At 41.6% G+C, this 23,463-nt stretch overlaps 1 protein-coding gene across 4 annotated transcripts in view; it reads left to right on the forward strand.

Moving 5' to 3' along the window:
- The first annotated feature begins 12,198 nt into the window (after nucleotides 1-12,198).
- KLHL2 (kelch like family member 2) overlaps nucleotides 12,199-23,463 on the forward strand; it is a 59,490-nt gene continuing 48,225 nt past the window's right edge. For 3 of the 4 annotated variants that reach the window (XR_006162990.1, XM_033061099.2, XM_033061100.1), the window contains exons 1-3: nucleotides 12,199-12,370; nucleotides 15,300-15,425; nucleotides 20,561-20,667. Coding sequence is in view for 2 of the 4 variants with exons in the window: in XM_033061099.2 (XP_032916990.1) it covers nucleotides 12,348-12,370; nucleotides 15,300-15,425; nucleotides 20,561-20,667 (256 nt within the window). In the remaining 2 variants the exon portion in view is untranslated. Of the gene's footprint in view, nucleotides 12,371-15,299; nucleotides 15,426-20,560; nucleotides 20,668-23,463 lie in introns of those variants that run through there. The other variant, XM_033061101.2, reaches the window with a different exon arrangement.

Raw genomic sequence — 23,463 nt, forward strand, 5'->3', positions numbered from 1 at the left:
GCAAAGTATCAATTTCCAAAGCATCATATTTATTATCTGCTATGTGCTCTGTTCAACTGCTAATGTTTCTTAACCTTCTGTTTGTTCTATATGAACATCCCTTAACCTTCAACGCTAGTGAGGACTCTGAAGAGGATCAAAGCTGTAAGGGAGGTCTGAAAGACAAGTAAGATTGTATCCTCTCTAGCTTGTAATTGTTCTATGGATACTATTTAAGAGAAGCCAGGACTGTCACCCTGAACGGCTGCAATGACTGTCTCTCTTGAAAGCATCTTGAAGTGCCAAAGGACAAAAACTGCTCTTGAAGTACGAGCTTCTTCAGAGAAGTTTCAATTTTTGTATCTCAGTTTTGGTGACTTCCTGGCTATCTTTTTCTAGAAAAAAATACTCAACTGAAACCTCCCACCCAGAGCATTTACATTCATCTCTAGCATTCATTTGTTCTTGTTTAATACAGATAGATACACACATTTAATGAACTGGACAACTATCTTAAATTAAAAAGGAGCCTTAAACTTGCTGGTTTGACTCAGATAAAAGTCCAGCTTCTGTGATAAGAGCATGCTCTCTTCCAGTTTCTCAGCCTAAATGTTCCTTTTTGCTCCTCCTTATTTTGCTTCCTTTTTTTTTTTTCATTCCTGACAAGAACACAGATCCTACTGATTAGCAAGCAGACGACAAAAACTTTCAGTGACAGTGAAGTGAGGCCACAATTTGCATACGTATATGCAGTGCGTGTGAGACATGCCATTAGACAAGTGTTTAAGATAAAATCAAAAGAACAAGTTATTCTAACTATAATTTCAAAATCCTAAAGTCCCAGTAAATTTACATTTATTAGCACTCATTTGAATAGCTATAATTTTATATATTATTGTAAACCTTGTTTCTACTGAATGGAAGATGAGTTCACAGTGGATTTCTGAAGAGCGCAGTTAGAGAAAAAAATTACAAGTTTAAATATTTGAATTGCATAAACATCTGCATACAACACCAGTTAACATATTTAGAAGTATGTGATTGCCAGTTTCAACTGGTTTATGTAAAACATGTATGTAATCTTTATGGTAGTAGTCTACTCTTGTTCTTACTAGATCACTCAATCTTTATTTTGGTTTTGATACATCATTTTAATTACAGCAATTTCACGAGTATAAGCCGCACCCTTTTGACTAAAATTTTGGTCCGAACCCAGAAGTGTGCCTTTTATTCCGGAGCGCCTTATATATGGACAAAGTTCTGAAATTTGCCAACCTGGAAGTGCGAGCCACAGGCTGAGCCAAGCTCGCGAATTGAGCACCTGCCAGTAAAACCTGCGATCACGCGATTGTTACAAATTGGTTACTCTGTTGTACGGAGGAGGGAGCGGTCTCCCGCCAGCACCGCAGGGTAGTGCTGGGCCAGGGTGAGCAAGCCCAGTGGCGGCAATGCAGGCAGTGGGCCAGGGCGAGCGAGCCCGCTCCCTGGCGGCAGTGGCGAGCGGTGCTGGGGCCACTCCCTAGTGGCTGCCCTGAGCGGGGCCGAGCCAGTAAACCCCGCAATCCCTGTTACTAATTGGCAACTTTGTGAAAATTGCACGCGGATCCTCGCTGCAAACAAAAGTGTGGCTTATAATCCGGTGTGGTTTATATATAGACAAAGAAGGAAAAGTTGTTGACACCCGGAAAGTGCGGCTTATAATCAGGTGTGGCTTATACTCGTGAAATTACTGTAACAGATTCACAATAATTTTATAGTGAGAGGTTTTAGTGATGTAGATAGGTTTTAATAAAGTAACATTCTCTTCTGCTCAATTCCTATTCCATCTTCCATCAAAGTTTCCAGACATTGTTATTTTAGTATACACAAACTTGAAAGTCTCGCTCACGAAGGATTACCTAATGCTGGGCGGTCTAAAACAGATGAAAATATGGCCTATTCTTAAATTTTTTCCACTGCAACTCCATCAGTAATGATGAAGGTATCTGATAAGGGTAAGATAAAAAGATGTGGTATGGACCAACAATGCTATGCTGCCCTTAGGGAAAGCTCTACTTAGACATTAGATACACAGGAATTAATCTCTACTTAGGCATTACCTTTGCCGTATCAGTACTAATTACAATATTTGGGGACTAGCTGTCACAATTATATCTTCACAAAGAGTCATAATATCTACTTTTCCTCCTCTCGGTTTCATTCAAAATTTGGCATGAATGGAAACAGGATTGGGCTCACAAACTTTTCCACATTCAGCTATAAGCTATAATTATCATTACTGTTTCTTTTTCATACTACAATTAATACTTAAGTTATATTCAGCTCCATGCAAGGAATACAGTCTCTGCTCTGAGAATATGAGGTTGTGACAGTTCCCAGCATTACTTAAAATACAAATGGGAAGTGAAAAAGTAAAAATAACAGTAGAAAATTTTATTTGCATGAATTTGTTGTAATAATCCTGAAAGCCATACGGTAGTAAGTGCAGTTTATGTTCTAGCCTCATACAGACATTTCAGAAGTACTTAATTTATTTCAAGCTCCTGTAAATGTTTTTAATTCTGTGGAGGTTAAAAAGTTAACAAGGTTAGCTTTTAAACGGTTAAGCAGTTCCCTGCTGAATATGTTTAATACAAAGGAACCTTTCACTCCATGTATAGTTTCAGATTTTCACATCATGTAAGTGTCAACTTTTTGTGTTGAGCAGCATGGGACTATTTATGCACAGTAATCATGTAATCAAAAACTGCCACTCACTGTGCAGATTTTGCTTCCTAGGTAAATTGCCCATTTAAAATTCTGTGGCCTTTAAATGCAAGCTATTGAAAATAGAAGAGCATTACACTGGTATTGCTAAAAACTCTCAGTCTTTCACCAATTAATATACAAATTTGAATGCTGGAGCCTTAGTGTAGCCATGAGTTACTTCAGCTAATCTATTAGTACAAATTATTTGGCAAAATGTCTTACATGTCCATAATGAAGTCCAGAGTTAGGACTGATGAAAATGAGTAGCTAATATGGCTGTAGAGAGATAATTTGGACATCTGCTTTATGCAGATGAGACAAAGAGCAAAATAATAACAAAGAGAAAAAGTGTGAAAAACAGAATGGGCACTCTTGATTTACAGTAATTTCATGATTACAAGCCGCACCCGATTATAAGACGCACTTTCCTTCGCAGCGAGGATGCTTGCACAACTTTCACAAAGTTTCCAATTAGTAACAGAATCGTGGGATCACGGAGTTTACTGGCTTGGCTCGGGGCTGTACGGACTCGGATCGGCCCCACTTTTCCCCCGCCGGGACCATGTGGGCTCAGATCGGCCCTGCTTTTCCCCCGCCGGGGCCATGAGGGCTTGGATTGGCCCTGCTTTTCCCCTGCCAGGGCCAGGCGGGCACCAGCTTGGCTTGGGGCTGTGCAGGCTGGGATCGGCCCTGCCGCCCCTCCTCTGGGGCCATGTGGGCTCGGATCAGCCCCGCCGCCTCCCCACTGGGGCTGTGCAGGCTCAGATTCGGGCCGGGTGGGCTCAGATTGGCCCCGCTTTTCCCCTGCCGGCGCCATGCAGGCTTGGATTGGCCCCACCGCCTCCTCGCCAGGGCCGTGTGGGCTCCAATTGGCTTGGGGCCGGGCGGGCTCACACTTCTGGGTTGGCAAATTTCTGAACCTCATCAATATATTGGCTGCACCTGATTAAAGCCGCACTTCTGGATTCGGACCAAAATTTTAGTCAAAATGGTGCGGCTTATAATCATGAAATTATAAAAACCATGAAATCATGAAATCGTGAAATTAAAATATTTAAATGTTTTACTAATTTCCTAGATATATTAAAAAGCAAATAAATTGAGGTTAAAGAAAAGATGTGACTTTTCAATTTCATATCTAGTTTTAAAAATATACACTAAAAGTATAAAAGTTGAGAATTCAGTATCACAATGTATTTTACTTTGTGCTAAAGATAAGTTTGAGTTTTAAGTGGTTCAGCACTTAAGGAAATACCTAATTTGCGGGTTGAAAAGTACTTCCTCTCAGAGTAATTTTTTTCATTTTCTTCTGATTTTTCAAAATCACATTTCTGTTTACATTCTGTCATAAAGCTGTCACAATATGACAAACATTTATGTGAACTATATAAAGGGAAACAGAGCTTTTTATGAAAGTATTTGAGTTTTGATTACATTCTTTCTAGTGTGATTTTCTAAAAAAAAAAGGGGAATGTTTGAGATAATTACCTTGGGAAAACTACTGATAAAATTGAAATAAAGACAGAAGATTAAATTTCAAGAAAAAAATCAGTTTATTTTTTTCCCCCTCTCAGTTTTCTGAATAGTTTGTCTGAAAATCTTAAATGAATTTCTCAAGAACTAGTTTGCATATACTAATTTTTGAGGCTATATGGTTAAATGTTAACATTCCAACAAATATTCTTCTGAATATTTTAAATTCTGAAGTTGCCTATTTTTTTTCCTCAGTATATCAGTGCATATCCCAATGTTCTTTTGCATAGAAATAGTGGTAAGGGACTTTCCTTGATACCAGTGAAAATTCCATTCCAGGAACACCATAATAAACATATTGTAATTTCACAATTATAAGCCACACCATTTTGACTAAAATTTTGGTCCGAACCCAAAGTGCAGCTTATAATCAGGTGTGGCTTATATATGGACAAAGAACGAAAAGTTTCTGTTTTAGTTTGGAGGACAGGTGTCTGCTGAGAAAGGCAGGAGCTTCTCTTTGAAATGGAGAATGTAAACCCCTCCTCCAAATTATTATAATTTTGAAATCAAGGGGCTTTCAGGCAAAAATATGGGAATTAGGAATAACAGTTCTTTTCTAGGGAAATTAAAATAGAAATACAGTACTACAAACAAACTGCAAACCCTGACAAAGTCAGACTACAACCTGACACCCTGTCAGGCAGGGTGTTGGTAGCAGTTCGATTAAATGGTGGTTGCAGTTCTTCTGCAGGGACAGATGTGGTTCAGTTGGAGCAGTGGTCCTGTGGAAGGTGCGGTTTCCCTCCAGAGATCCAGTGGTGATGTGGAGAAATTAGGTTTTCCACTGGAGTCCAGTGGAGAAAGGGGCTACCTTAGTGTCCCAAAATCTCTGTTTTTATTTTGGTATGAAATGTTGGGCTCTTCCCCCTGGCTGGAGCAACTTCCAATGGGATGAAGTAATTTTATCAGTCACCCAGTGGGACTCAATGGGCCGTTAGCAGAAAATGACTCGCTGGAGGAAGGATGGGTTGTGAAAAGATAAAGAACAATGCCCCACCTGGTTTCAATGGATGGCTCATTAGCAGAATATCTCCTGCAGAGATAAGGATCACTGCCCTCACCCTCAACAGATGGTGATAGAATAGATACCTTTTATCACACTCTGTATTGTAACATGGGACTTATAATCAGGTGCGGCTTATAATCATGAAATTACAGTAATTTCACGAATACAAGCCGCACCAATTTGACTAAGAGTTTGCTCCTAAACCAGAAATGCAGCTAATAATCAGGAGCGGCTAATACAACCTCAGAAGTGCCTGCCAGAGTGCTGAGCCGAGCAGCTGCAAAGTCGGCATTTTGCGATTGTTACAAATCGCTACTCTGTTGCACCGCGGGTGGAGCCTGGCTCCCTGCAGGCAGCACGGGGGGCGGGGAGAGAGGCGGGAGAGCTCTCTTCTTTCCTCCTCTGCCGCAGCCCAGGGGAGAGACGGGGGGGGGCCCGGCGCCGCCATTGCCGCGGCCCGGGGAGGAGAGGGGGGACCCGGGCCGCCCCTACCGCAGCCCGGGGAGGGGGGGGAAGCCCGCGCCGCCATTGCCGCGGCCCGGGGAGGGGGGTGGAAGCCCACGCCGCCATTGCTGCGGCCCGGGGAGGGGGGGGAAGCGCGCGCCGCCATTGCTGCGGCCCGGGGGGGGGGGAAGCGCGCGCCGCCATTGCTGCGGCTCGGGGAGCCGACGGGAGCCCCGCGCAAGCTATTGCTGTGGCCCGGGGAGCCGACGGGAGCCCCGCGCAGCCATTGCTGCGGCTCGGGGAGCCGACGGGGTGCTTTGTCCCCGCCCGCCGCCGCCGCGGCAGGAGCGGGGAAACTCTGTCCCCGCCCGCCGCCGCTGCCGTAGGAGCAGGGGAAGCTCCGTCCCTGCCTGCCACCGCAGGGCAGCGCCGACCTGGGGTGACCGAGCCCAGTGGCAGCGGCGGCCGGCCCCGAGCGGCAGCACCGGGCTGGGCCATCTGGCCCCGTCAGCGGCCCCTAGCGGGCCGAGCCTGCACAGCCTTAGCTCAGCCAGTAAACCCCGCCCTCCCGCGGTTCTGTTACTAATTGCACGTGGGTCCTCGCTGCGAACGACAAAGTGGCTTATATTCGGGTGCGGCTTATCTATGGACAAAAACCGAAATGTTTGCCAACACCCAGAGATGCGGCTTATACTCAGTGCGGCTTGTATTCGTGAATTTACTGTACTGTACTCATTCTGTGAGCACCTGCTTGTACCAGATTTATCAGACTAAACCTTTTCATATCTGTATCTTTGATTTAAATTTCCTTTTCAGTTTTTTTTTTTCAGTTTACTATGAGTCCAATTTTAATAGACACTCTGCACAGGTACAAGTACTGATCCTGAGCTATTTTATTAAACATAGAGTTTGCAATACTTCTAGTCTTTCTTACACACAGAGAAAAGGTTATTCCAAATCAAGATTAACTCAATTTCTGGAACACCAGCATGATATGCTTTTCATGTTCTATGAACAACCTCTCTGCAAAATTACTGGCAGTAACTAGACCTATGTGATTATTATTTCTATGCCTCTCTAAATATAACATTTTAGTATTTTAATGTCTTTGATCTCATTGCCTCTTTGTACAACAAAGGAATCTGTACAATGTGTGGAGTATATCCCACTTGCTTTTTCCCAGTCTGCAGCATTTTTCATTTTCACTGAGTTCCGCTCAAGTGAGGTAAACTGCAAATACTGTTCTTCTTGTCTTGTTTATATGCATATGAAACCAGTAAATATTCAGATTGATTACTTTAGCATACTATGTCACTTTTCATTGTAAATTGCTCCCAATTACTGTTCTTAGGTAAGATCACAATGAGTATGACTAGAGGAAATGGATAATTTTAACTGTTGGTTTGCAACAGGCCAATCCTGGATACCCAGGACTAAAAGAGTCCATCTCTCTGTCTTGTTGTGCATTCAGGCAGCACTAGATGGCAGTACATCAATTGTTTAAATGTAATTTTAATTAATGAGCTGTAGCTGTTTTCTTCTGAGAAAGGGGCATGTTGGTTGGTTGACCTGGTTAGGACTATCTCACAATATTGCTGTTGGAGTGGGGAATATGATGGAGAAGAAGCAGAAAGACTTTGATGGGCTTGCATGTAATAGGTACCTTACAGTTATTATCTATGAAGAAAATGACTTCTGCTTCATTTTTCAAGAAAACAATATTTTGACAAATTAAACAAGTATGACAGAACAAATAAATAAACAAAAGTCTTTTCTACCCTCTTATAAAGTAAAATAATCAGGAAAAAACCCCAATGGCTGCTTATGATGCATTGTTTGCTAAAAACTAAATGTTGCAGAAAAGTACTTTTTTTTTTTCTGGTATAAGCTGTACACAAAAAAGGTGCATAACTTATTCAGTGATAAATAATTCTTTGTTAAGGGTGAAACTCCTCATCAGCTTTGCACATTGCTGATTGGGATGGTCCAACTTTTCCCAAGACATCCTTGCTGCAGGTTTCTGCTGCTACCTTTGCATCATGTCTGAGTGGTAATATGGCTGCAAGGTGAAATCCGATAATTTCTGATGGGCTTTCTTCTGGTTTGGTGAATGGAACCCACTCAGTATAGTGACCTGACTGCCTTATCCAGTATACAGGAAGCAACACAAGTCTGCAGGTATGAGAGCAGGAGTCAGTCCACGTCTTTCACAGTCATCTCAGGAATATGTGAAATCCCAACCTTTGCAGCATTGGGCTTTAGATCTACTCAACAAGATATCTGCTTCACATCTTTGTAGTTTGCAGTACAAATATGACTCATGGCTATGACCTACATTTGCTTCCATTCAAAGCTCTTACTTCAGCTAGGACTTCCTTTTGGAAGCTGTAATCTAGAAGAAACACAGCACTGACCACAGGGGCCTGGCTTCTCCATCAAGCAGAAATCAAGAGTGTCATACTATTTTCTTTTTATGTTTCTGCTCTTTTCCAGAAACAGGATTAGAGTACTTAATGTCTGTTTACTAAACTGTGTGTCATATCAAGTCCTTTTGGAAATTAAATTCTATCTGGTTTTGAACATTGAAAAAACAGTTCATAGTTACTAATTTTCATCATCATCATTATAAGGTCCATGAATTTTACAGAATAGATATTCTCCCTTCACCTATTTTCATTAAGTACATGTCATTCTTAAAGCTCCAGCAATTGTTCACACAGGAGAATAAATGCTAGAAAAGACTAAATATTTTAATCCGTGTTTGATTGTGTTTAACTGATTTTGGTCAAAGTAAATTTCTGTTTTATAGCAGCTGCTTTGCTATTCTTTATTTCACAGTCCCAATTTACACGTTTTATTTTTTCTCTCTCTGCCTACTCTCTAGTACATATTCCTCTGCAATCTGGTTCTTTTCTCAGTCTACTGCATGCACTTTCTTGCATTTCCTTTTCACATTACTTTTCAGTGTATTTCTTCTCAACTGCATTCCTTAGCTCGATGGTTCTCTGAAACCTTAATTTTTATTTAATGCCTCTGAAGCAAGAAAAAGGGGTCTCTTCCACCAGAGTGAGGCCTTTTAAGATTAGGCAATGCTGGATTAATGCTGATTTTAGTGCTAGTGTCTTAGACAAGAGAATGTAGAAGTTGTTCTATATGTAGGACCATATAACTTGTGGGACTATCTTGTTAGCAAGCAGAGCTCTGCTAGCATAACTTCATTTTCACTGGATGCAGTTCACTGATGGATAGTATTGGGGTTTCTGTATCAGTGAAGTATTTATAGTGCCAATAGATGACAAATGGTGTGATCCTAAGTAAGCGTTGGCCACGTTCCTTCGTAACTCACTAAAACAAGTGGGAAAGTGCTAAGAGTTATTACAGCCTGAAATATGACAGGGAATTTTCTCAGTAAATGCAGTAATTTGAATTACTGCAACATAAACAAAAATGACACCTGTTCCATCGTAGATAAGATACATAGCCCATTTCCTTTCAAAATGACATACATACGCCCACAGACATATATAAATAAGTTTTTTCTCTGAAAGTTCTTTCGTAAGAAGAGGTATTGGATCAAGCAGAATCCCATAAGAATCTAGACATTGTATTTGAAGGATGTGTTTTCTCATAGTTAGAAATACAAGTTGTTTTGCCATAACCACATAATGTATTTTGGATGAAGTAGTTTTTGCTTTGATTCCTCTTGAAATTACTGAATTGCAAACATATAATTTTCAGAAAAAAAAATTGAACCTTGCCCTATTTGTTTCTTTCTGATCCTCTGCATCACAGAAGTTAACTGAACTAATGTTGAATATTTGTCTCTGAAACCAATTTGCCACTTGCAATACTGCAAGAAAATGAGAGAAATCCCAGGTTGGAAATGCTTAATGTTCACTTAAGAATAAATGTTTGTGCTGGTTTTGGCTGGGGTAGAATTAATTTTCTTCATGGTGGCTGGTATGGAGCTGTTTTGGATTTGTGCTGAACACAGTGGTAATAACATAGATATGATCTTGTTATTGCTGAGCAGGGCTTGCTCAGAGCCAAGGCCATTTCTGCTTTTCATATGGCCAGGCTGGGAAGGGAGGTGGGTATGCATGGGAGGCTGGGAGGAGACACAACCAGGACAGGTGACCTCAGCAGACTAAAGGGACATTCCCACACCATATTATATCATGCCCAGTTTATAAAGTGGGGGGAAGGAGGAAGGGGAGGATATATGGGGTATATGGGGTAATGGTGTTTGTCTGCCCAAGTAACCCAGGCATGTGATAAAACTTTGCTCTACTGGATGGCCGAACACCTGCCTGCCATGGGAAGCAGTGAATTAATTCCTTGTTTTGCTTTGCTTGTGTGTGTGGCTTTTCCTTTCCCCGTTAAACTGTCTTAATCTGAACCCACAAGTTCTCTATTTTTTATCCTTCTGATGTTGTTCCCAATCCTACTGTTAGGGGAGTGAGCGAGTGGTTGCCTGGGGCTTGGCTGCTGACTGGGGTTAAACCACAACAACAACATTGCTAAACAGTTCTGACATGTTAGCATGGAGCAGAATCTGCAGAATCTTGCAGAATCTATATGCAAAGAGTGTACAAAGCCCCTCAGCTTCCAGACTAGCTCACAAGTTTAAGCAAAAAGCAGTAGAATTCACTTTGGTCTTATGGATCAGTAGAATTTGGGATCCTTGTCTTACAAAGTGACATGTCCAGGAGTTTACTCTAAATTATAGAAACCTGGAAATGCGATTTGACAGTCATCATCCACTCTTGGATCCACCCAGACCACATTTGCTTATGAACTCAGACCTCGGTCATGCTATGCTAGCTGAATTTTAAACCTCCATTTCAGAGAGCATTATTTCTGGCTGGCTTCTTTGGAGCAGACTTCCCAGCAAGCAGGCTTTGTTGTGTATTTAAATCTTTAGCAAGTACCTTGTCTTCTCCAATATAACCCAGAGGTAAATCCAGTTGTCTCTCGAGAAGAGACAAATTCAGTAGTTACAAAGCACAGACTTCATAAAAACAGACACTGCCAATTCTGATTATTTAATTTAGAAAAACCTCCAGTGGTAACTCCCTGAAAAAAAATTTAAAGTGTTCCCAAATCAAACATCACTGTAGTGAAAGAGGATTGGTAAACTAAGAAAATGAAAATGGCATTTCCCAAGCGAGAAGTATTATTGGAGATTAGCAAAAATGAAAACAGCAGATTAAAATACATTTAGTCTTAAAAGCAGTGATTTTATTAGAAACACTAGTGAAGGCTTTCAGTATTCATGTGTAACAATCTTCACCCAAAATACACCTGCCATTTTGTCTTGTGTCTTACTTGAAATATCCTGCCCTCAAACTCTTCTCACTCAGAGAAAAATAGTGTTGGTCAGATATTAGTAGATAATATCAGTAGATTTATTAGTTTAGGCATACAATTCCAATGTAAAATCTTTTACTCCGGTGAAGAAGCATTTTAATTTTACAAGCACAATGAGATTTAAATACCTGAATTGTATTCAGCCCGCTAAACCTATTATCCACTGCACAATCTTCAATGATTTGAAAGTAATTTACAGAGGTTTAACTACAGCAAATTCTTCTCTAGTGCCCCAAGTCAGAAGTTGCTAAATGTAGTATTCTTGATCATTGCTTGAATTAGTGTTGCTTACAAAGACATGTTTGAAATAGATCCCTGATCGTTTTTCTTTTTGCAATTTTGCATCACAGAGGTTACTTCAGAAAACATTAAAACACAACTCAAGTACTTAATAAGTCAGGAACGTCTGCAAAACACAGGAGGCCAGCTGTTTTCAGCGGCAGTGCTCCTGCTGGACTTGATCAAATAAAAAGCGATGAGATCCAGTAGGTCACAGCGAGCTAGAGCCTGATCAGCTCCTCCGTCCCGATGCACTTTTGCTCTTCCCTTCGGTCCCGACTCAAGCAGAAACCACCTGATGAGCTGGTGTCGGGCCAGCTCCTTGGCTGGCCTGCCAAGAAGATGTCCGTGTACCTCATGGCATGTACGTGCTGGTGGATTTTCTCCCTAAGACCTGGGGCGCTTTTTTTTTGTTTTTTTCCCCGTGGGACAGAGCACCTGTGTGTCCCCACGCGATCGCCCCAAGCCATCCTCGCTGTTTTTGAGGACACGCTGACCCGGGCGCTCCGCGGGCCGTGGCGCTCTCCGGTCCTGCCCTGAGCCACCGCTTTTCAGCGAAGCGGGAGATGCACACTAGGGCGCGAGACCCGGGCTCACCCCAATCAGGGGCGACGCTTCTTTCACCAAGGGCAGCGGCGTCTCAGCCTCCTCTTCCTAAAGTCCCTGGGCCGAGGCTATCCCACCTCCAGGGCGGAAGGCTCTGGCGAGACACCCCCTACCCACCGCCGGTCCCGGAGCTCCGGCCATCACGGCAGCACGGACCGCACGGTCCGGGCTCCGCCGCGCCTGCGCAGAGCTGCCCGTCCCCGCCGCGCCCTCCCGCGGGCGGGCACCCGGAAGCGGCAGTGCCGGTGGCTCCCGGCGGCGGCTCGGCCGGGCGGGCGCAGCCGCTCCCCGCACCAGCGGCGGGGCAGCGCAGCTGGCATGGTGCTGGCGGTAGCTCGCCGCGCCCGCGTTGCACGGAGGAAGCCCGAGCGGAACCGCGATGGAGATGCTGCTGCCGCCCGTGTGAGTGCGGCGGGGCGGGCGGGGTGGCAGCCGTGCTCCCGGAGCCCGCCGGGACGGCGGTGCGGAGCGCAGCGCTGTGCGGTCCGTGGGCTGGGGCGGCGGGGCAGGCCCGGCCGCGCAGCAGCGAGCGGAGGTGCCGCGGCTCTCCGCAGCCCGGCCGGCCCCGCCGGGCCCCTCGGCAGCGTGGGAGGCCGTGCCTGCGGACAGGGGACAATCGGAACCGGCCGCGGGGCAGCGTCGGCGGCAGGGTCGTGGCAGCGACCTGGTGGCGGAACGGGTGCCCGGCGGGCCGGCTCTCCCCTGGGCAGCGCTGCCGCCCGGCTCGGAGATGCCCGGTTGTGCCGCTGCGGGTGCCGGCCGCGGGCACCGTGTGCGGGGGGAGCGGGCCCGGGGCTCCCGCGGGCGGGCAGCTCTGCCGGCACCTCCACCCCACCGCCTTCCCGTGCGCCTCCCAGCTTGTGGGAACAGGCGGGCTTCTTCTCCCTCCTCCCCCTCGCTCCTTCTGCTTCCTCCATATGTGGTCCCAAATTACTCCTTGTTTGACTCAGCAGTCGTGCTTATCTCACTCACGGTTTTCTGGTTATTTAGTTAAGCATCTTTTTTAGTGGAAGTGCCCAGGCAATGCACTCCAGGCAACCATCTCCAGCTGCACCTCAGCTGGCCTCCTCAGTTTTTTCACAGGCTCCGGTTCAGTGCAACTTCATCCTGTGCCTTCGATAGGTAGAATTCAGGCACGCTGTGGGTGAGGTTCTTGAGAACAAACTGAAGGAAACCAGTTGCAGAGTGCTCTGACCCAACTGGTGAAATGGTAAGAGAGATGCCTGTACTTCAGGCAGGCTGGCACTTCCCAAAACAGAAGGCGTATGACTGGTGGTTTTGTAAGGTTCATTACCTTAAAACAAAGTCACCCTTTGTGAAAAACTAATGAGATTTCAGCAAATTAATTTGCACTTCATGTGAATTCCTCCATCTAATCCAGGTTGCTTGGCAGCTCTTTACAACTTGATTGCTTTTTTTTTCCTTGCATAGCTGTATTTGATGTGTACATAGCCTGTACACGTATGCAGATAAATAGACATCAGTATCTGATGCGTTGCTTTGGGGTGTAGAAAGTTGCAATGAAAGTGTTCTATCTTGGACTTGATAGGTCAGTGGTATAATTAAAAGCTGGGTCTCTGCCCAGGTGGTCTTTGGTCTTACAGGTCTTTGGTGTTTTGAATGTTTTCTGCAGTCATTAATTTCTGTTTATAATTTTTTGGAATTCTGATTACAACATATGTCACATAATGTAGAAAAGTAACCTTCAGTCTAAAGGAGTTTGCTAGATAAATGTATTTTGTTTTGTTTTTAACCTCTAAGAAGTAACACATGTATATGCTATTCAGCACATAACTTCTTTGTGTTTTATTTTTTTGATTGATACAGAATTCCTGTCTGCTATTTGTCCTTTCTCAGCAATGAATTGTATAATTTTCAAAATTGAACACAAAACTTTTAATTCATTTCAGTTTCATGGTACACTGTAGTAAGCTGACAGTAGTTCTTTGGATGGATGTTACTTAGTCTCAGGGGGACTTCTTACATTCCTTTGTTGCTTGATGCAAATTTGTATTGCTTTGCTCCAAAATTTTGTAGCTAGATATGGGATAATGAAAAATAGAGCCAGCTTCTTGGCTTTGCACAATTGTAGTACACAGAAGTCAAAGTTCTAGGTTAAAATCTTAAATTACTATTGGATTTTTCTTTTAAGCTTTATTAGATATGCTCAATTGGAAAGTTTCAGGTATAGTAGAAGAGAGGTTGCAATTATGTGAGTCACAGAGTATGTTTAGTTTGACTGTGCTTAGTTAATGCTAGTAAGGTTGAATTTTCATTTGAAATCAGATGGTTGATGTACCAGGGTTTGTGGCCCCACCAAATGACTTCATTGCCTTTGCTTATTTGCAAGAGGTTCAGGAATACAATTACAGTGCTGTAGAATAAAACATCACTGATGCTAAGCATTTTCTAAGTGCTACCGCAACAGAGTTTGCTTTGTAAGAGCAACATTGTGACTGTCAACAGGAAACTCATTGATTTGGTTTGGCATGAAAAGTCCACTTGCTGTTTGGACAGTCTGAGTGACTGAGGAGTGTATATAATAATTTTTTACAGAACTTAGTGTCTGTAGAATTTGAGAATGTCTTACAGAAAGAATAAATTATAGCTGGAGGTAATGATTTTTCACACTGCCTAGTTCTTCTCTTGCTGTTTGGACTGGGGTTTTGAGACTAAGAAAAATTAGAGGCTGGTCACTTGTGTACATTATGCGTTTCAAAACATTGAGTGAATCTACAAAACTAGACAATTTTTCTGTCACTTGTGTCTTATGCTGCAGCCAGGGAAAGCCTGGATATTTACAGTAGTCATTGTACACTGTACACTCCTTCCTGTCAGAGGAGAACCAGGAGCTGTGTGAAACAGCAGCTAAGGTCCTGGTGGAAATGCAGAGAGGAGCTCTTACCTGACAGGGAGTAAAGGCATTAAGAGACTGGGGTGATGGTTGTTGCCTTCTGCCATTGATCTGTATGGGTACTAGGTGAAAAGTTCCCAAAACTCTAATTCTGCCCTCATTTCAGAGCTTATTGGAAATGTTCTGGAATATTTTTCCACTAAATAGAATAATATTTACAAAGCATCTTCATGTTTCTTTAGAGGAGGTTATTGTTAGCCTCTGTCAATGTCACTAGCATTAGTCGCCAGCTTACTACTTCCATGAGAGTTCTACCTATTACTTTACACCTTTGGTAATAGGGAAACCAAAATTGCTTGGAGTAAAGAAGTTTCAAGTACAAATCTTCTTCTCCCCAAGATGAAGGTGAACAAAATAAATGACAGCACTGGAGATTAGACAGAAGTATTAACTTTATTTTTTCCTCTTTCTCTCCAGATGTACCAAACTTTGCCATCAGAAGCCCTTGGATCTGAAAGATGATAACACTGAAATTCACTGTCCTATTACAGTAAATCCATTGCACATGAAGAAAGCTTTTAAAGTTATGAATGAATTAAGAAGGTACTACTTCACTGTATACACCTGCCTGGAGTCCATAGTTGATTTTTGCTTTCATTTGCATTTGTTAAGTTAATAATACTAGTTTGTTTATTAAGAGCAGGCAATTTCAGAAGTATAGCTGAGGAGAGGATTAAATATACAATGAAGTGATAGCTGAATGATAGCCATGTGATGATAGCTGTAATGAATGCAGTATGTTTTTGCACCTCGTAAGTTAGTAAAAAATAGTTTTATGAGACTTGAAAAATACATACAGGTTATACTTAAGAAGTTACAGCTACTGATCCTCTCTTGTACATAGTTGATCCTGGATAGATGAAAAGTAACTCTGGTTGAGCCTTAGGCTCTTTGTGTGCCTGTTGTTGATTTTCATGGTAGGCTGTGAATCAGAAAAATGTTAAAATTTTCTAGTCTGGAGACATAGGTCAAAGTATAAACTGACTGTACATTTTCTTAGTTATCGTTTGCTTGTCCTCTGGGAGACATTGATGAACTCCCAAATAAAAAGTTGAAAGTAACTTTTCTCCATAAAGTTTTGTAAGACTTTTAGGGATAATACCATCAGTTTCAGTGAAACTGGGAGGCTGGTGTTGATTAATACCATCAGTTTCGGTGAAATTGGGAGGCTGGTGCTAATGGTGTTCTTAGCATCCATATTAATTTATATTTTACATATGAGTAGGTGAAGTGATGTTGAAAACTGTGACAGCTAGTAATTAGAGCTCACAACTGAGCTCTGGAAATCAGGACTCACAGCTATCACTGATAGTAATTTAGTGCTATGACTTACAGCAACAATGGAGAAATTAAATAAATAAAAATACTTCTCTAGCAGAGACAGTACTGGTGGCTGTGAAAATCCTGTAGTTCTTTGTTATTTCCCATATAAAATTAAAAATTGGAGAGGCTTCACCACAAAGAAACACAGCAATACCTTTTTAAAGTAGGCCTCTGCCTTTGACCTTTGCTGTTCCGTATAGGTAAAATCTTTAAAACTGTGTGCTGGATAGACTGACACTTGTTGCTTCACCTAAGTTATACCCTTGGCTTTTTCAAGTGTCCCAGTAACCAAATGCAGTGTCTCAAGGAGCATAACAGAGCCTGGCTAGAGCCAGTGGCAATGACTTCCTAAGGATGAGCAAGAGTTTACATGGAGAATATTTCCCGGAATTAATCTTCACGATAATTTCAGAAGTCAGAAACCTTACCTGCATTTTGCTGTGTTGCAAGTAAAAGATTCACCATTTTCCAGCAGAGTGCATTTTTGAAGCCCATGGATTATTTTCAGAATATACTTTAGTTTCCATGGTTACCTAAATTCAAATTGCTGTAGAAGCAATTTGAGCAATTTTGCCTTGCATGTATAAATACTTAAAGTTTGAACAGGAGCTGTGCCATATAACCTTAACTAGCTTTCATTTAATAAGGTAGTTGATGCAAAAATATTTACAATATAAGCTGAGTACAGTTTTTAAGATGGTAAGTAGTAATTAAATAAAATCATAAACGTTTCTAGTTGCATTAATTTGTTTGAAGTAATATACAGAAAATCTTAAAAATGTTTCAGACTTCATTGCTCTAAACAAAGAGCTGATATTAATCCAGTAAATTATATTTTTCATTTAGAAACAACTTTAAAAATGTAGTGAATCTCAGTGTTCTTCATTAGTGTAGCACAAACAGGTATTTGCCAGAGGTATACTCTCCAACTAGTGAATAAATAATTTGCTTGAGCACCTAAATACATTTGGTTTTAAATACTTAAGTCTGTGTGTTTATGTTAAATTTTTGGCTGCTGTCAAGTTTTCTGACTCTAGTAGCTTGTTAATTAGATTTTATGTGCCTTCAAAATTTGACAAATTGTAGCAATTTTGTCCTTTGTATTTTTTGTCCTTTCATTACTCACCATCACCTCAACACTGAGTGGAAAGCTCATTAGGATAGCTAATTAGTTCTTGACATATGACAAAATTACACTCTGATGCCTATCTTTTCACTTTATTATAATTTACTTTTATCGCAATGGAATTTGATGTTGCCTGTATTTATTAAAATTCTCATTCTTAGAAACAAGACTTTATCAACACCTTGTGAAGATGAGGGTAATGAACTTTCTCTGTATGCACCAATGAAGAATGTTTACCAGCCTGCAAGCTGGTAAACAGTTGCTCAGTTATTCTTAAATGCATACTTCCTTACCCATTTTTCTCATTTTCAATACCATTATGATGTATCTCCCATAATTCTGTTCATTCAGTTACTCTGTATAAGCAAATTGGTACAATACCACTTCAGTACACAACCTCTTCTAAAATAAATTGATGTGCCCTCATGAAATGAAGGTGCTGAGTTGCTGTGGAAGATACTTGCAGCAGAGTACATGATTAAGTTTTTAAGCTCATTTCTTCAGTACTTTCTTTAGCTTGTCAGCTCTGTAGTAATACACAGCATATTCATTCACCTGATACAGTTCCAGAGTAGAGGTGTTACTGTGTGTATGTATGTGCAATGTAATTACAGTAATTTCATGAATACAAGCCACACCAGTTTGACTTAGATTTTGCTCCTAAACCGGAAATGCGGCTAATACTCAGGAGCGGCTAATATGTGAATAATTTTCTGACATTTACAACCTCAGAAGTGCCAGCCAGAGTGCCGAGCCGAGCCGGCATTTTGCGATTGTTACAAATTGTTACTCTGTTGCACCGCGGGTGGAGCCTGGCTGCCTGCAGGCAGCACGGGGGGCGGGGAGAGAGGAGGGAGAACTCTTTCCTTCCCTCCTCTGCCGCAGCCCGGGGAAGAGACGGGGGGGCCCCACGCCGCCATTGCTGCGGCTCGGGGAGGAGGGGGGGAGTCCGTGCCGCCATTGCCGCGGCTTGAGGAGAAGGGGGGGAGCCAGGCCATCACTGCCGCGGCTCGGAGAGGAGGGGGCGGACCCGGGACGCCACTGCCGCGGCTCTGGGAGGCAACGGGGGACCCGGGCCGCCATTGCGGCGGCTCGGGGAGGCGGCGAGGGGCTCCGTCCCCGCCCGCCGCCGTGGGAGCGGGGGGGCCTCCATCCCTGCCTGCCACCACAGGGCAGCGCCGGGCCGTGGTGACCGAGCCCAGTGTCAGCAGCAGCTGGCCCCCAGTGGTCCCACCGGGCTGGGCTACCTGGGCCCGTCGGCAGCCCCGAGCGGGCCGAGCCTGCACAGCCCGAGCCGAGGCAGTAAATCCCGCCCTGCCGCCGTTCTGTTACTATTTGGCAACTTTGTTGCACGCGGGTCCTCGCTGTGAACAACAGAGCGGCTTATACTCGGATGCGGCTTATTTATGGACAAAAAACGAAATATTTGCCAACACCCAGAGATGCGGCTTATACTCAGTGCGGCTTGTATTCGTGAATTTACTGTAGTTAACCCTAGTCCTGCATTGATGTAGTTCTGTTGCTTCTGACTTCATTGTTATCTTTAGTATTTCTGTGGAACTAAGTACAAAACTTTGTTCGAGTTACCGGGATAAAGGCAGGTGTCTGATAAAGCTGGGTATCTGATGCCCTTTTGTGTGTGGCTTTCTGTTTCCATTTTTTAAAATAATAAATGTAATGGTTGTTTCAAGATCCTTTGAATTGTGTGTTTCGTCTGGTACAAGTCACCACCTTACTTTGTATTTATTATTTGATAATAACCATATTGCAAGCTAAACTTATGAGATTTACATAGCTGCTGTAGGTATTGAGAGTTGAAAGCAGAAAGATACTGTTATACCAGGATTGCAGTATTGCCCCAAAGGTCAGTTGTGGCCACCAAAATTCTTGGTGTGTGACCTCTGCAAAGCCACCTTGCTTGAGGCTGGACTCATAAAAACTGGAAGATTGCAGGACTGAGAGATCAAAGAGTTTTCTCTTGGACTGAGATGAACATCTGTGCTGTTTGGCTGAGTGCTCTAGTTCTGTCCAAGCACAATGCAACTGCTCACCTGTCTTTGCTACAACTTAGTGTGGTAGTTGCAAACTGTCTAAAAATCTTTAATATGTATTCAGAAATGTTAAAAAATTATCTTTTTGAAAGTACTGAGTATAGAAATTACTGGATTGGTGTACAGCTCTAGCTCCATCCCTAAGGAATATGTTCTTTTAAGTCATACTTGTCCATCTTCCCTCTGTTGCTGTGGCTCTGAGTTTTGTGGATTCCATACTACCTCCACAGGGACAGTGCTAGCATGAACAGGAAATAAAAGGCAACTGTAACTATGGCTATTTAGATGCTGTGAAATTGCAGCCTTCTGGTGTTGTGATGTGTTTCCTTTTTTTCCCCCCTCCTCCTCTTTCAGTCTAGAAAATTGGATCATAAAGAGTATGCATGTTTCGAGTTTAAGTGAAAGAGGTATAGCCAATAGCTGTAAACTGTGTTAGAAAAAACACCTGTGTTAGGAATGGTTATAAATGAGATGTTACTTTATTGCTACTGAATAGGGAGGAAATATGTTATAGTCACAAAGGGCAAGAATGTAAATGGATGTAATGAAGATACAAAGTCAGTCAAGATATGAAGTTAACCATAATAAATTCTAAACTGCTCAGGCTGGAAAAAATAATTGCTATTGTGTGCATGGGCTGAATATGAAAAAAATACTTGGAAAACAGTAAATATAGAGAAGATTGAGTAATGGATTTGAACAATTAAGTAGGCATGAGTTTCCAGCATAATGTCACAAGGCATCTCAGTTGAAGTTTGGATTTTTTGTTGTCTGTAAAGCCTTGTTTCTTATGTATTTTTAAATTTTTGTTTAAGTACTTGTGTATATTAAATTCTGTCTTTTCTATCATGGTTGTTCAAAGGGACCCAGACTTCCAGAGAGAATGTTTATAAATTGGGCTGGTAAAAATTACTGTTATTCAATGCAGAAAAGTTCTGTGCAATGAATCACAATTCATTTTTTTGATTTTTAGATAGCTTTGTGTACCCAAGAACCATCCGTAATCTGGTTGAGTAACAGCCTTGTGGTTGTGTAACACATTTGAAAACAATGCTTCATCAACATTGTCTGCCTGCCTCTTTTGATGGCATGGGAAAAGAAATTGTGTGTGATATCGTATATATTTTTCTGTTGTAGTTCACTTATGTGAAATTGCCTTCTCTGATATTTCTAAATAGTCAAAACTTGCTGTGTGATGTGACGATAGTAGCTGAAGACATGGAAATTGCAGCGCATAGAGTTGTGTTAGCCGCCTGCAGCCCCTACTTCCATGCCATGTTTACAGGTACCAAATATTTCAATACTTACTGTTTTGTAATCCAGTCTAACTATATATAAAGAATAAAATTGCATTACTTTTGCTTTTTAGGATTTAATTTGATTTTCAGATAAGCCACTAAGAACATCTGAGATTCTTAATGATTTTTTTTTTTTTTCAGTCTAAGTACATACTGTCAATTTAGCCTTTGTTAGCATGATGAATGCTTAAAGAAGTCTCCTAACTAAAAAACAAATTAGATGTTAAGTAAGCCAGCAATAGTCAAGTTGTTATACACTTTAAGTCTTTAGTAATCTCACTTGTCCAAAAGAAGATTACAATAACTTTCATGTGAATTTTGGAGTAAATGATGTCCTTTAAGAACAACTGCTGCTTACATTCTTCAGTCCATGAGCACTCTAGGCTGCTAGTAGATATGAAAGCTTTCTGCGGCTTTGGCAACCTATAGCTGGAGTGCATGTTTCAGTATTTTTAGGGTAATTCTCCATGACATATGCACTCCTCATCATTGCCGCTACTCTTATGTACAGGCTTGATTCTACTTTTTCTCACTCCATGCTGGCCAGGTTTCTGCTTTACTGCTAGAGCAGGAATGTGGAGGGCTTGCAAAGCTAAGATAGGTTCAGGTTCATAGGAGCCTCCAGCCTCCTGTGCTGTGGTTTTAATTCCATCATGGTTATAAATCATATTGAAATCATTCGGTGCCAAAGCAAGAATGCTACTAAATGCGTGTTAAAATTAAATTTTGAGGTTTTGTCTGTTCTTCCTCCTTGTGCAAGCTTTGTGTTTAATGTTAACTGTCTGAAATTAAAAGATTTCTCTGTAATCCATTGCTTCTGATCACCAGCTCAGATGGAGGTAAAAATATGACTCTTGGCCCATATACAAACAGATTGGTTTGTATGCAATAAGATGGATGAAATTTGAAATACTGTTGTGTTTTGGGAAAGCAGCTGATCATTCTTGATTTAATAGGCAAATATTTTTACATATTCAAGGCCAGAAGTGGAGTAACTTCTACAACAATGTTTTAAAATTGCTTGTAAAATTAAATATCTCTTCCTCTTTAAGTTTTCATTTGTGGTTGAGACAAACATTCTGGGTGACTGATAAATTCTTTCTTAATTTTTACTGCTGTCTGTAAAATTAGAATTGAAAAAGCTGCTTCTACAGTTTCTTTTTATCACCTTAGTAGCAGAGAAATGCAAGCCTCTTATGTTACTACTGTATTAAAGATTAACTGTTGTTGACTACCACATTGAAAATACTCTTTACTCAGAGTATAGCTTTTTATTATGTTTTCTATGATTAAGACGTTTTTGCTTGCCTCGACTGCCCTTTCTGTGAAGAAGTTTATTACCCATTGAGTGCCAGTGCAGCAGTAGGTGTAGTTACTCTCCAGATAGAATTACTGAAATCTTCTCTTCCCTTGCTTCAGTTCCTTTTAAAAATTTTAACTTGTTTTATGCCTTTAAATGTAGGTGTTCTTTAGCCCCAGTGGTGCGGGAGGTGGGAACGATCACTTGACTAATGGGTGTACAGTGTTTAATAATAGATCTGTAGCAAGGTTTGTGTAGTTGGTGAGCCAAATAGGTGGGAGCTGTAATAGAATTCAGCTGTGGCTTTAAGAGTTATCAGCAGATTTTATACTAGGCTTATGGGTTGCTTACAGCATGGCCCAGCTCTGGTATTGGTGCATTTCAGCCATGCCCCACAAAAAATCTGAATTTCATTGTGATTATTCTCTCCATGAAGCCTGGAATCCACACTTCTTTGGTGGATTTTTATTGTCATCTGGTAATCTGTAAGTTCAAATGAACAAATTTGATCCCTTAACGAGACACAACCAAAGTATCTTCTTCCATCCCGAATAAAACATAGACTGAAAAGACAGTAAAAAAATTGCACTCTTACGCTTTAGTGTTACTTCTTGATTAGAAATTAGAAGCTTATATTTCAACATGTGTTTTCAGGTTGATTCCATCATTCTCTGAGTCATTAAATATTACTGCAGTGCAGGCTGGGATATGGCATTAACTGGGTTCAAACTCTCTGCTTGTATTTTTTTTCCTTTTCCCTGTTTATACATGTAATGGTAATAATTATCAGGAAAGAAAAAGTTACTGTCTTTTACAGTTACAAAATATAGTGACTTAGTAACAATTATCCAATGAGGAGAGGGGGGAAGAAAGTTCCTGCTATTTAATCTGTGTTAATAGGAATATTTCTTTCTTCTTATACAGTGGAATTATTTAGAAATATGATTTAAATCTACTTAAATGTTTAGAGGAATTGACTATAAAACATTAGAGAAGGGACTCTTCAGTGACTCTAGCACTTGACTTCAGACAAGGGTGACCTGAGTTTAATTTTCGAAGTCAGTTGCCCTTACAGATTTACCTGCTCTCTTCCCTTCCATTCTCTATTTGTAAAATTCTTGGGTTAAAAAAGAAGAAAAAAGCCTTCTGTATGTTGTTTTGTGAGGAACCATGTAAGCTTTTTAGGTAGCCCATTCAGTATCTTCAACTCAACTGGTGGTTTGCAGTTGCTGCTTGGGAGGTTGAATCAGCTCAGTGCTTTCTTTCTGTTCACAATGTACTTTCCTGTCATTAAGAAATCTGTGGAGATATGATGGTGCTGCTTCTCAGTCATAAACTCAGTTCTTCAGCAGGTTGAATTCTAGACTGAGACTTCCTGCTGAAGGTGGTTTCCTCTATATGATCTATCAAACAGATATAGATTGATCTAGAATTGTAATATGATTGCACGTCTGTTTCACATAGAAGTTGGAAGCAAGTATTT

The sequence above is a fragment of the Catharus ustulatus genome, chromosome 5 (assembly GCF_009819885.2).
Source record: "Catharus ustulatus isolate bCatUst1 chromosome 5, bCatUst1.pri.v2, whole genome shotgun sequence".
In the NCBI taxonomy this organism is placed as follows: Eukaryota; Metazoa; Chordata; class Aves; order Passeriformes; family Turdidae; genus Catharus; species Catharus ustulatus.